Source organism: Primulina tabacum, chromosome 17, assembly GCF_025594145.1.
Source record: "Primulina tabacum isolate GXHZ01 chromosome 17, ASM2559414v2, whole genome shotgun sequence".
NCBI lineage: Eukaryota > Viridiplantae > Streptophyta > Magnoliopsida > Lamiales > Gesneriaceae > Primulina > Primulina tabacum.
The window spans coordinates 9,444,628-9,457,054 of NC_134566.1; the positions used below are offsets into that span (position 1 = coordinate 9,444,628).

General features: G+C 36.5%; 2 protein-coding genes across 2 annotated transcripts in view; both read left to right on the forward strand.

Annotated features, from left to right (window-relative positions):
* LOC142530384 (large ribosomal subunit protein eL15) overlaps nt 1–12,427 on the forward strand; it is a 94,760-nt gene that overhangs the window by 54,513 nt on the left and 27,820 nt on the right. The gene's annotated exons all lie outside the window — the stretch shown is intronic.
* LOC142530322 (uncharacterized) lies at nt 11,110–12,121 on the forward strand. Its single transcript, XM_075636103.1, has 2 exons — nt 11,110–11,727; nt 11,850–12,121. Exons 1-2 carry the CDS (start codon nt 11,110–11,112, stop codon nt 12,027–12,029), a joined length of 798 nt encoding a protein of 265 aa, XP_075492218.1. The 3' UTR covers nt 12,030–12,121.

Sequence of the window (12,427 nt, forward strand, 5' to 3'; positions counted from 1 at the left end):
TATATTATTTTCTTCCAATTAGGTGGATATTCAGCCTTAATTTATCGTGTATCTTGCACTGGATTTTGATTTCCATGTATTATTTATATTTTCGAATTTATTATAACTCGAAAATAAATTCTTATACATGTCTATATTTAATTAATTACATGCCCAAAAATTTGGGTTCTCACATCCCTTCCTCCTTATTAGAAGTTTCGTCCTCGAAACTTGAGTCGGTTTGACTTTCGAAAAGATAGGGATATTGCTTGCGCATTTTCTCTTCAAACTCCCAAGTAGTTTTCTCGTTCTGTGTGTTTTGACCATTGCATCTTGACATAGGGAATGATACGTCGTCTCAGTACTTGGTCCTTGATGTCCACAATATGAATAGAGACATCTTCATATTTCAGCTCTTCCCCCTTGTTACCTTTTATCATGAGCGGTTCAATTTCCATAACATGGCTTGGGTTCGAGGTGTATTTTCTTAGTTTGGACTTGTGGAATACATTGTGGATTCTACACATATCTGGTGGCAATGCTATTCTGTAAGCCAATGTTCCAATCTCTCCAGAATTTTGAATAGTCCTACGTACCGATGATTCACTTTTTAAGCTTTACTGAATCAAATGATTATTTCATTAGTGAGACCCTTATATAAGCTTTTCACACAATGTGTGTTCCATTTGTCTCCTTTTAAGATAAGACTAACTCTTTTGCTGGCCTTATGCAGCCTTGAGTCTGTCTTTGATGATGGCCACTTTTCCATTGTCTCTTGGATTAGTTCTAGCCCAGTTATGTCTGTTTCCTCTATTTCTTCCCTGCACAGTGATGATCGACACTTTACTTGTTGGCAAACTTGTCACTTAGATATAAACTCGGTGACATCTCTTTTCATTATGCTTCACTAGAAACTTACTTTCAAATCCCTATACATCTTTGTACTGACGGGATAGATCGGAAATGTTGACTTATGCGCCTCTTACATCACTTCTTATCGCAGGTTGTCGATGTCTGGCACACACAATCATCTTCTCATCCCTAGGATTCCGTCCGGGTCCACTTGCAAATCTGATGATTTTATTTCAATGGCTTGTTCTTCGAACAACTTTAGTGTCGTGTCTCGACTCTGATTTAACTTGACTACTTACCGAAGGCATGGTCGCAGAGAGTGATGTTAGGTTATCTTACTCATGTTTTTTTTTGCGACTCAAAGCATCGGCTACCCTATTTGCCTTGCTGGCGTGGTAGCTTATTGTCAAGTCACAGTCCTTGAGTAACTCTATCCACCGTCTTTGTCTCATTTTTAATTCTTTTTGAATGAACAAATATCTGAGACTTGGTGGCCAGTGAGTGAATATTTCACACTTGTCATCGTAGAGATAGTGTCTCCAAATTTTCAAAGCAAATATCACTGCTGCCAACTCGTGATCGAGAGTAGGGCAGTTTTGCTCATGCGGCTTTAGTTGACTAGCATATCTTCCATGAGTATGCCTGTGAGATCTTTCTTTGATGCTTCGCCGTAGATGGAAAAATCCTGGTCTTAAGTAGATAATACCAACATTGGTGTAGATGCTAGCTTCTCCTTTAATGTTTAAAAGCTCTTTGACATCTTTCTCTTCAGTTGAATTCATAGTTCTTTTGTGCGTATCTCGTCAATGATACGACTACTGAAGAGAAGCCCTCGACGAATTTAGCTAATAACCTGGTAATCCAAAGAAGCTTCTAATTTCGGTTGCATTCTTATGTTTCGGCAAATCTAGAATTGCCTCTACTTTCTTAGTTCCACTGATATTCATGATTTCGATGTTACATGACCTTATTCTGAATGTTGACATTGGGGTGTCTTCTGCTCTGGCCTTTAGCTGATAATAGCATGTCCTCAGGTCAAGCTTGGAGAAGATCGTAGCTCCTTTAAGTTGAAAAAAAATCGTTTATAATTGGAAGAATAAATTTATTCTTGATTGTGATCTCATTGAGTTCTCGATAATCTATACACAATCTCATACTTCCATCATTCTTCTTTACAAATAGGATTGCAGCTCCCCAGGAGGATGCACTTGTCCTTATCTGCTTTTTGTCTAACAACTCTTGAAGTTATTCTTTTAGCTCCTTGAGTTCATCTGGAGTCATTCGGTATAGTGTATTGGAGATTAGTGCATCACTGGTACCAAATTTATCTCGAACTCTACTTCTTAGTCCGAGAACATTCCAAGAAGTCTTTCTGGAAAAACGTATGAAAATTTTCGTAATACTGGATATCTTCCAACTTCAGCTTATTTACTTCTTGCACTTTGTTTACCATTGCTAGGTAAATTTCTTCGTTCGATATTATGGATTTTCAAGTCTGGGAAACAGAAAAATATATTTCTGTTCCTTGGCATTGCAATGGTACTTGATTTCTTCTTGGTTCGGGATTCAGAGTTTGAAATTTTTATTCTGGCAATCTACTATTGCACGGTTCTTAGATAGCCAATTCATCCCTAGGATGACGTCGAAATCTACTGAAGTGAGTTGAATCAAGTCAGCACTGAATATATGCGATTGATACTGATTTATTCTATCTTGAAATTATCCCAATTACTATAAAAAAAATTAAAACCCATATAGAATATTGAAACTTAACTCAATATCGATATATAGCTTATTAACTTAAATCCCGAAAATTATAACCTAGTCGTTACCTCAAATAATTATTCTTTTACTAAATCTTATTTTCATCAAGACCATGAGCCTCTCATGCTCTAACACAAAGGATTTCATTGAATTTCGTCCTCTTTGAATCATTCTTAGTAACATAAAAAGTCAAAACTTATTGTACTATACTTTCTTTGACACCCATCAATATCTCATAACTTATTTTATTTACGTAAGGTCGTAGCCTACTTGTTATCCCAAATAACATAAATTCCTTAACCTAAGGATATTGTCTCACAAGATATTCCAAGGTCCTAAATATTTAAAGCTAGCGCTTGAATAACTCAAACTTAATGCACACACAGCAAACTATTAACACAAAATCAACTTCTCTATTTGAATACCCAAAAATTATTATATAATTCTTTTATCAGATATTCTCATGTTAGTTTTTCATAATTAACTTATCATTCCCGAGTCAAATATTTAATCTTAAATTGATAGCTTATGTCAATATATATCTTATATGTATATTCCCAACAATATAGACAAATACTAATTGTTCTCATAATAAAATTCAATAAAAATCCTTTAACTAGCACAAAAAAACGCGTTGAACGAGATTTTTCGAGAAAGTTTCCAAAAATAAAAAATTTTGGATATTGACCCATGGATAGAAAGAATACGTCGAGAGGATTCCAGAACAATTGACGGAATTAAATTCTGAGTTTCCTATAAAAAGTTATGAGTTCAACGAAACTTTCCTTAAATGGCAAAAACGCGATTTCAAAGGTCTAAATGAAGGAATTTCTCGTTTTTGGACCACGCCTCACAACAAAGTTGTAATATTACTCATTGGTCGTTCCAAAGGAGACTGCATCAGCCTTTTGCCATAATCTGACAAATTTTTCTTCCCAACTGGATTATGAACATGGCGGCTCTGATACCACTTAAATGTCACGTCCCCATGACCGGGGTTAGTCGACACCGACGTTGTTTTACAACCACACAATTGAAAACAACAAGCCTCGTAGTACAGTATAAACCAAAAACCAGTTTATTACTCATAATCAATCAAAAAATTGTCTTTACAACGTAGATTTTTAAAATGAAAAAAAAAATATGCGGAAGCGTTTACAACTTACTAAGTCAAAACTAAAATAAAATTCTTGAATCATCTTATTATCAGCCCCAAAACTGATCTTGTTCATCTTCCTCGATTTTCTTTTCTGATTTATCTGGGGAGAGTAGAGTAAGGGGTGAGTGATATGGTCGTCACTCAGCAAGTGGGAGCCGTTCGAGCACAACATAAAAATATTTACATAATTTTCGAAAATAACACGTAAACATATCATGTTTTTCATAACATATCATCATATTCTTATCATAACAGCACTGCGATTTTTCCACATTCTATGGTTTACTGATATCAGTCCCTAATTTTTAATCATCTAAGGGGGCGAGGCCATAAAACTGGTTATATCCGACCGTGAAGGGCCATATGTTGGGATTCCAATCCATTTTCAGTGAATCTTCATAGTGCCAACACGTAAACGTAGCAAAATCGTACAAAAAAAGAACGTAGAAACAGAATGAAGGTGCTCAATCGAAACTTTCGAAAACGAAATAATTCATACGCAACATATTTTAAAGCAAGCACACTTACCTTATACTGGAAGAGAACGTGAAGAACTCAGAAACCATATAAGAATCATGCTTCGAAAACGCAGCAGCACATCTACCGAAAAAAATCATCCCCCTTTTAAAATTTCTTACACCTTATTGAACCGTTCGATCGACCTCAAACTTTTACATTATGTTCACAAGTATGTCAAATAAATTATGAACGGTGAAGATCAGGTTTGGAAGTTGTTTTTAACCTGTTTATGTATGAAAACACGTAGGTATGTTGTTTATCGCCTAAAATCTGAGCAGTTTTCTTACGAAGGCTATAAACTAAAAACAAACCGTTGGATTGTGCTGAAATTTAGATATGTTGTTCAAAACATATGAATGCATATTCTGAACGGTCGAGATCGGATTTCTAGTTTTCTGAGCTTGGACATAATTCTGATGACTCTTGCAGAATTTTTGGGAGAAAATTTCAAAAATATGGAGAGAAAACTCGAAAATTGAGGTGTGAAATTTGAATGGGAGGGTACTCCTATTTATATGGGTGAGGTAAAAATCTTACCATAATTCGATTGATATTCTTTCCAAAATTTGGAGATGCTCATTCCATAAATTCGTTATAATCATTCTATAAATATTGATATGCTTTCCTTGTTAAGAAAATATACCTTGTATATATTATTTTCTTCCAATTAGGTGGATATCCAGCCTTAATTTACCGTGTATCTTGCACTGGATTTCGATTTCCATGTATTATTTATATTTTCGAATTTATTATAACTCGAAAATAAATTCTTATACATGTCTATATTTAATTAATTACATGCCCAAAAATTTGGGTTCTCACACACTCATTGTTTAGGCGTATCTTGCTTGGTCTCAGTCTTGGGTTTTTTCATAACCTTACTTTCTTCACGTTTCACCACATTTGGTCTCCAAGAAGATGACGAACTCACAATTTGATTGGTGCGGCCAACTCCTCGCCTTTTGAGTTGTTGCTCCACCTTTATGGCCATTGCACCATCTCCTCTAGATCCAAGTAGTGCCTAAGCTCCACTTGATTTTGAATCTCCCTGTTCAAACCACAAAGAAAACGTTCCATCGTCGCCTCACTATCCTCCTCCACATTTGTCCTAATTATGACTACTTCCAACTCCTTATAGTAGTCCTCGACACTCCTCGTACCCTATTTCAAGTTTTGCAACTTCTTAAACATCTCTCTATAGTAGTGGTTGGGCACGAACCTCTTTTTCATGACCCTTTTCATCTTATCTCAACTCTCAACGGGCCTCTTAATACACCTCCTCCTAGTGGTCACAAGTTGATCCCATTAAATGAGAGCGTAGTCTAGAAATTCAACCACCGCCAACCTAACCTTCTTTTGTTCGAAGTAGTGGTGACACTTAAACACAAACTCTACCATCTTTTCTCATTCTAAGTATGCCTTCGGGTCAGATTTTCCATGGAATGATTGAAATTTCAAAGAACTCGTCTTTGACAATCTGTGCAAGAACGATCGTCAAACGTCATAAAGTATAAACTTTGATAAGTTTGATTTTAAACAAAGAAAAAGCTTTTATTGTTTGAGAGAAAAACTCAAGAACAATGTATTCCATCAATGAATAATCTGAATTGTGTTGAAAATTCGTCCAAAATATGTTTACATATTCAAAAGATATCAATATCTAGTTACCAAAATTAGGACTCTAAACTAGGAAACAAGGATTTTTCCCGCAGGTCTTCACGCTCGGGCGATGAGATGTGACCGCTCGGACACCGAGTGTTCTAAACTTTTGGCGCTCAGGCGGTAAGACGTGGCTGCTCGGGCGCGAGGTGTTCTGGAAATCATCTCTTAGACAGTAAATGTAGCGGTCGGGCGGTAAGATTTGGCCGCTCGGGTGTCGAGGCTTCTGGACTTCTCATCATATATCACTTGAGTAATGTTTCTATGGCTCCCAAACTTAATCTCATGCATCACGAACCCTTCGACACTTTGCACCTTGCTTGTAAGCCCTTCACGATTTTTTCAAGCTATTTCGATTATTTATATTAAACTTTGATATTGTCGAACCCAGGCAGATTTTGAAAATGTTTTAACGTACGTATTTCAACCCAAAAACAAGTCGATATTATTTTATTCGATAACTTAGAATTATATATATTCGCTAGCTTAATATATATTTTACTAGTTTTTTTTATAGATATATAAAAAACTAAATGAATCGGCCTTGAGGCATCATTTGAAGATTTACGTGGTAGTGTTTCATAATTTAGTTAAATCAAATCCATGCCGGGAACTATATTTTCTATATATATTCGAATCGAGCTCAAACTCAAATAATTAAGTTTTTTTAATTCTAATTCAACTGAAAATAATGACATAAATTAAACTTTATTTGATAGGTTTCTGCCCTTTTATTTAATATAAATATTATTTTGAACCTTATTTAATATTTGAAACATAATATTTAGTTGACCGATATACTCCTAAAGATTCTACCAGCTCTAGATACAAAAATAGGGGTATATTTGTAAATTCGTATCATAAATCTGCTGAGGGGACCATGTCTGCAGTGCGTGTGTGTGAAGTGCTTGCAGTACCTGTTTATGTGAAAATTTTCAATTTTTTTTTTTTTAAAAAAACACAAATTTCAGAATTTTTATTTATTCAGTCTTTTTGGCTAACAAACTATAAACACATTCTTCTGATTAAATACACTTTCATAGATCTTTTTCTCCATTGTATAGTTCAGTTTTTTCTATCCATTTTCTCTGGATTTTCTTGCATCTTCTTCTCCATACTTCACAAAATCAGCTGCATATTCTCATTCAAGAAAACCCGTCGCAGCTCCTTCCGAATCTGCATCACAAAAAGGTATAATCTTTGGCTCCCAGTGAATGTTTTTCACTCCAAGAGCGTGATTTTTCTTCTTGATCGTGCATGTATATGCGTACAAAATCATAATGCATATTAGGGTTCTTGTAAACAATGGCTCTTCTGCGAAGAAAAATGGATTCTTGGGCACTCGAAATCAATGGTTTGAGCTGTACTGAAGTTTTCGTTCTAGGGCTTGTTTGTTAGCACAGTAGAACTTCGTTTGAGTCGTTTGCGCCGGTTGATTTTTTTCTACGTTTTTAGAAAATTGGTTCAATCTATTTCTTTAATCCTTGGTCATTGATTCAAAAACAAGAGCCGAAACTTTGCTTCGAACTTGAGATTTCACAGAACTTTACAGCCTTATTTCTTGCTGTTAATATGCAAATGCATGGAGTCTGCAGCCACTGTTAATGGTGCTTATATCAAGGTTGTTTGTCTGCTTTGATTTCTATATCTGTGACATAACCTTTCTGATACCCAGCCGCAATATTAGTTTCTTTACTATAAATGGAAACAATAGGTTTTTTCAGATTTTTTCAGACAATCTGCACCTTTCTCGAAAACCCTAAATCAGCTCCAATATTTTTTCTCGTTTCTTGATTCGTTATTTGCCGAAAACCCCATTAACTTCAGAATTACAAAGCTTGCATTTTGTTAAAAAATAGTTGGTTTTGTTCTTCCATGTTCTTATGCAGATTATGGCGATGGAAACCTATCACAGAAAACGATCCAGAAGAGCCCTCCAAAGCAACCCTGTGACTGTAAGCTCTCTCTCCTCTCTCTCTCTCTCTCCAACCTGTCATCTCACGCATGGTTTCGCATCAAAAAATTCCCTTTCTTCTGTTATATCTGTCCCACACAACCGTATCAATCTCTCACGCGCTTTCACTCTCAATGAGTTCCAAATTCCAATCCAGATGCATGTGTAGTGCGTGATTTTCATCATACTTGGAAAAATCCCAAATCTTTAAATCCGTTGTGTTGTTAGCTAAAGGAACAGCCACGATCGAGAGGGATTTGAATTTTTTTCGAAAAACCCTTTTGGGTCCAATATTTTTCGCGAAACGTGTGTGCATATTTTCTGTGATCACGCACAGCACACATGTTATAAGTATATTTTTGCATAAACTATGAGAGGAAGAAACATTTTGTTTAAGTAGAAAAGACAAAAGGTCACTGTGATTTTCGCAGGAGATGGAGCCACTGGCAGAACAAGGTGGCGGAATTGACGCCGGGAATTCTCTGTTTGCGAACAGACACCACCTCGTACCACCGCCACCAACATCCGACCACTGTACTCTCCTGCTTAAAGGTGGAGGTACTGTTTATAGTGTTCATACATAATTTTGTTCAAATTACATTTACATGAACTTGAAAAAGGTATTGACAATATTTGTTTGATATCAAGAAGTTTGGGTTTCGGGATTGGGTTTTTTGGGAAAAAATGTGTGCTAAACCTTTATCTTTCAGTAGGAGGTGAAAAAGAGGAAGACGAGATAGACAAGCATATTCAAGTGGGTGCATTTTACGAGATTGATCATATTCATTTACCCCCAAGAACTCCGGTCCAGCTCAGATCCGTCCGTGTAGCAATGGTAAGAAAATTCCATCAATGAAAATTACCCCGAATATTCTTTATTTTTTGTTCTGGGAATTTTGAATAGTTATTATTTCACGGTGTTGGGATAGGTATGCGAGAAGACAAAGCTTAATGTGGCAGTAAGGTTCCCAAGTATGGAGTCATTGAGAGCATTTTTCAGCTACAGCAAAAGTGAAACGCACCCTGCATTGGATGAGAAATTTGTGATGGGATTCGCTCTTTCTGGAAAGGTGCTTATTCGACTTGTTTCAGAGGAGATATTTGCTGAAAAGAGGTGTTCTGAGAATTTCTGGCTGATTAGTTCTGTGGTGTGCTCGGTTAGAGATAAACAAGATGGGTATTGCTTGTCCGAGTTGAAAGGTAATGGGATGGTAAGATGGGGGATTAGGAGGCAAGTGAAGTATTTGGGAAGGCATAAAAGTGATGGAGATGATGATAACGGTGGGAAAATCAATGCTCAGAACTCTTCTTCAAGTTTTGTGAATGGATTTGAGGAGAAAGGGATTAGATTAAGGAGTGGTGGTGATAAGAGAGAGTTATCAGGAAAAGAAGAGGGATATGAAGAGAGTGATTATGATGTGATTAATGGCGAAGAAACAGTCAAAGAAGAAGAAGTAGACATGAGAGAAGAAGAAGATGAAGAGAATATTGAGGAAGATGATGAGGAGGAGGAGGAAGAGGAAAAGATTCCTGAAGCTGAGTTTAATTTGAAAAGAAAGAGGTATTCCTCAAGAAACATCAGTGTGAGGAAACGAAAGAATGAAATGATTAAGACCAAAAACCGGAAGCAGCTTGACCAGAAGAAGAATCAGGTTAAGAGAAACAAGAATGGGATCAAATTCAAAGAATCCCGTATTATTAGAAATCCCAAAGATCGTTGGTCTGCGGGAAGGTAAGTTCGATGAATCGGTTTGTGATTGATTGATAATGTCTAGTGTATTGACACTGTGAAATGTTCAGGTACAAGCTTGCAGAGCAGAATCTTTTGGAGGTGATGAAAGTGAAAGAAGCAACGGCTGAGAAGCCTATTCTTCGGCCTCAACTGAGGGCCGAAGCAAGGAAGAGGATTGGCGACACAGGGCTCTTGGATCACCTCTTAAAGCACATGGCAGGCAAGCTCGCACCTGGTGGGAAAGAAAGATTTCGGCGGCGACACAATGCCGATGGAGCAATGGAGTATTGGTTGGAAAGTGCTGATCTTGTTAATGTAAGGAGGGATGCTGGGATCACTGACCCTTATTGGATTCCACCACCTGGTTGGAAGCCCGGTGATTCCCCAACCCAGGATCCCATTTGTGCTCGTGAGATCAAACTTTTGAATGACGATATTTCAAAAATAAAACGGTAAGAAGGTAATCTGGGAAATATGCATTTGTGATCAATAACCAGAAAGCCATATGCCCGATAGGTGTTAGGGACATCTTTAAACATTAAGCCTAGAAAATAGAGGTCCATTTCAAAAGTGGGATCTTTCAGACATCCTCGATCGCTAGGTCGAATTAATATATTGCGAACTTTTGTCATGTTTTCTGAACAGAGATTTGGAGTTAATGGCAACAAGAAAGCTATTAGAGGAAGAAATTATGAAGTTAAGGAGGTGATGCTAGTTAAACTTTCTTAAATACTTATCAAACAAAGATTATTCTTTTCCTGACTTTAAAATGTATTGATTGTTTACAGAGAACTGGATGAACTTTCTTGTAAAACAAAGCTAGAAGAGAATCAATCAACGGCATTAATATCAAGCGGTTCTTGCAATATCAGTCAACTTGCTGTTAAATTGGTACCACCAAAATGTGATCTAGAAAAGTCACCTCTTTCAATGCTAGTTAAGATTTAGTTTCCAGTGGTATGTGCTTTTCAGGAAATGTTCAAGGAACAACTTATGGCCATCTCTAATTTTGTGAAAGAAGTGGAGGTAATAAATACTTGGCCATTAATTAATACTGTATGTGAACCAATTATTGCTTTAAATAAAGAACTGCAAGTTATTTATGATTTGAATTGAATAGCTTGCTTCCAGTTGTTGTCGTTTAGCATTCCTCAAGTTTATAATCCCCAATAAAAGAACATTTCCATTTTATACAAATATATTCACTGAGCAATATATGGAATGTATGACTAAATTTTTCCTTTTTTTGTCATAATATCAACATGTGAGCTAGTTAATATCTAAGAAGTCTAAAGAGTTAACCTCACAAAAATTATAGATGAATTGCGCAGTTCAATATATTGCAGAAATATTGCAAAAATACATTTCAATCTTGGGAGTCGCATATATATGTGTGTGTGTTTATACATATATATTTATATAAATATCATTAAATGCAACCATTTATTGGATGTCATAATCTTTGACTTGTAACTTTATCATTGCTTGGTTATGGAAATTTTCAATCAGAAAGAATATGGAAAGCTGATGACACCAAATGAGGAAAAAAGAGAGAGAACAGACTTCCCATTAATGGCTCCAACAAAACAGTTTAAATCTGAAAAGGATCAGAGAAAGAACAAGCAACCTCAAGTACAAGAAATATCAACGGTGTGGGATGAAAGATCAGATTTTGGAGAGAAACCAGCCTTCAGATCATCACCATCGGCTGACCAAAAGGCAGCAAAGATACAAAGGCTGAAGAGTGGGTTCAGAATCTGCAAGCCTCAGGGGACTTTTCTTTGGCCAAATATGGTAAACAATTACTCCGCTCCTTGTGCTAACATGTTGTCCCCTCTGCCCGATCAGGTTCTTGTCCAGGTCCACGTTCCAACCCCACCTTCAGTTTCATCCTCCACCGCCTCAGCTCCTCCGCAGCTGCCTTATCAGCACCTCCTCCACCCTTCACCGCCGATGAAGCCATTGGCGGAGAGAGGTGCAGTTGCAGTTTCACTCCCCACCGTACCAAAAGGCACAAATATTGAGGATGTTGGTGCCAACCCTTTCTCCACGACTACCGTGATCAATCTAAAGAATCTCCCCAATAGTCCTAACCATGTCATTCCTCTTGTAAGTGCTATATTTAGCCTCCTTTCCTTAGTCTTATATCATATGAATTGATGATAAATACTAGAAAAAATGAAATCTTGAAACTGGCATTTGTATATAATGATAATATATATGCACTGCAGGTGTCAACTGCTGCAAATATAAAGATATGTGAGGGTTATGTGTATGGGCCAAGAAATGCAATGGAATATGTCCAAAAGCAACAGAATGCATGCTGTTCTTCCCCATCAAGTTTGGCTTCTGAAGTTGGAAACTGGTTGGCACTTTCTGCTCCCAAATCCGGATCTGATGAATCTGCCTAACCATGGTTAATGATTTTTTCATTTCATCATATTATGGAACTTAATATATGATTTTGCCCTTTTGTTTTCCGTCATATGAATTTTTGGCTTATTTTCGAATCCTATGATATATGAATCTTGTCTCATTGTGTGTGATATCATCTAGATTTAGAACATTTTATATCACATTAGGCTATTATGATTCTAATACTTGAAAGTGTTTCCACTTTGATATTATTATCGCAATTAAATATATGTGAAGACAAAAATTTGTATGAGACAGGTTTCATGAGTCGTATTTTGTGAGACATATATCTTATTTGGTCATTCCATGAAAAAATATTACTTTTTATTGTGAATATCAGTAGAGTTGACCCGTCTAACAGATAAGAAACTTAGACGTATGAGAAATATAATAT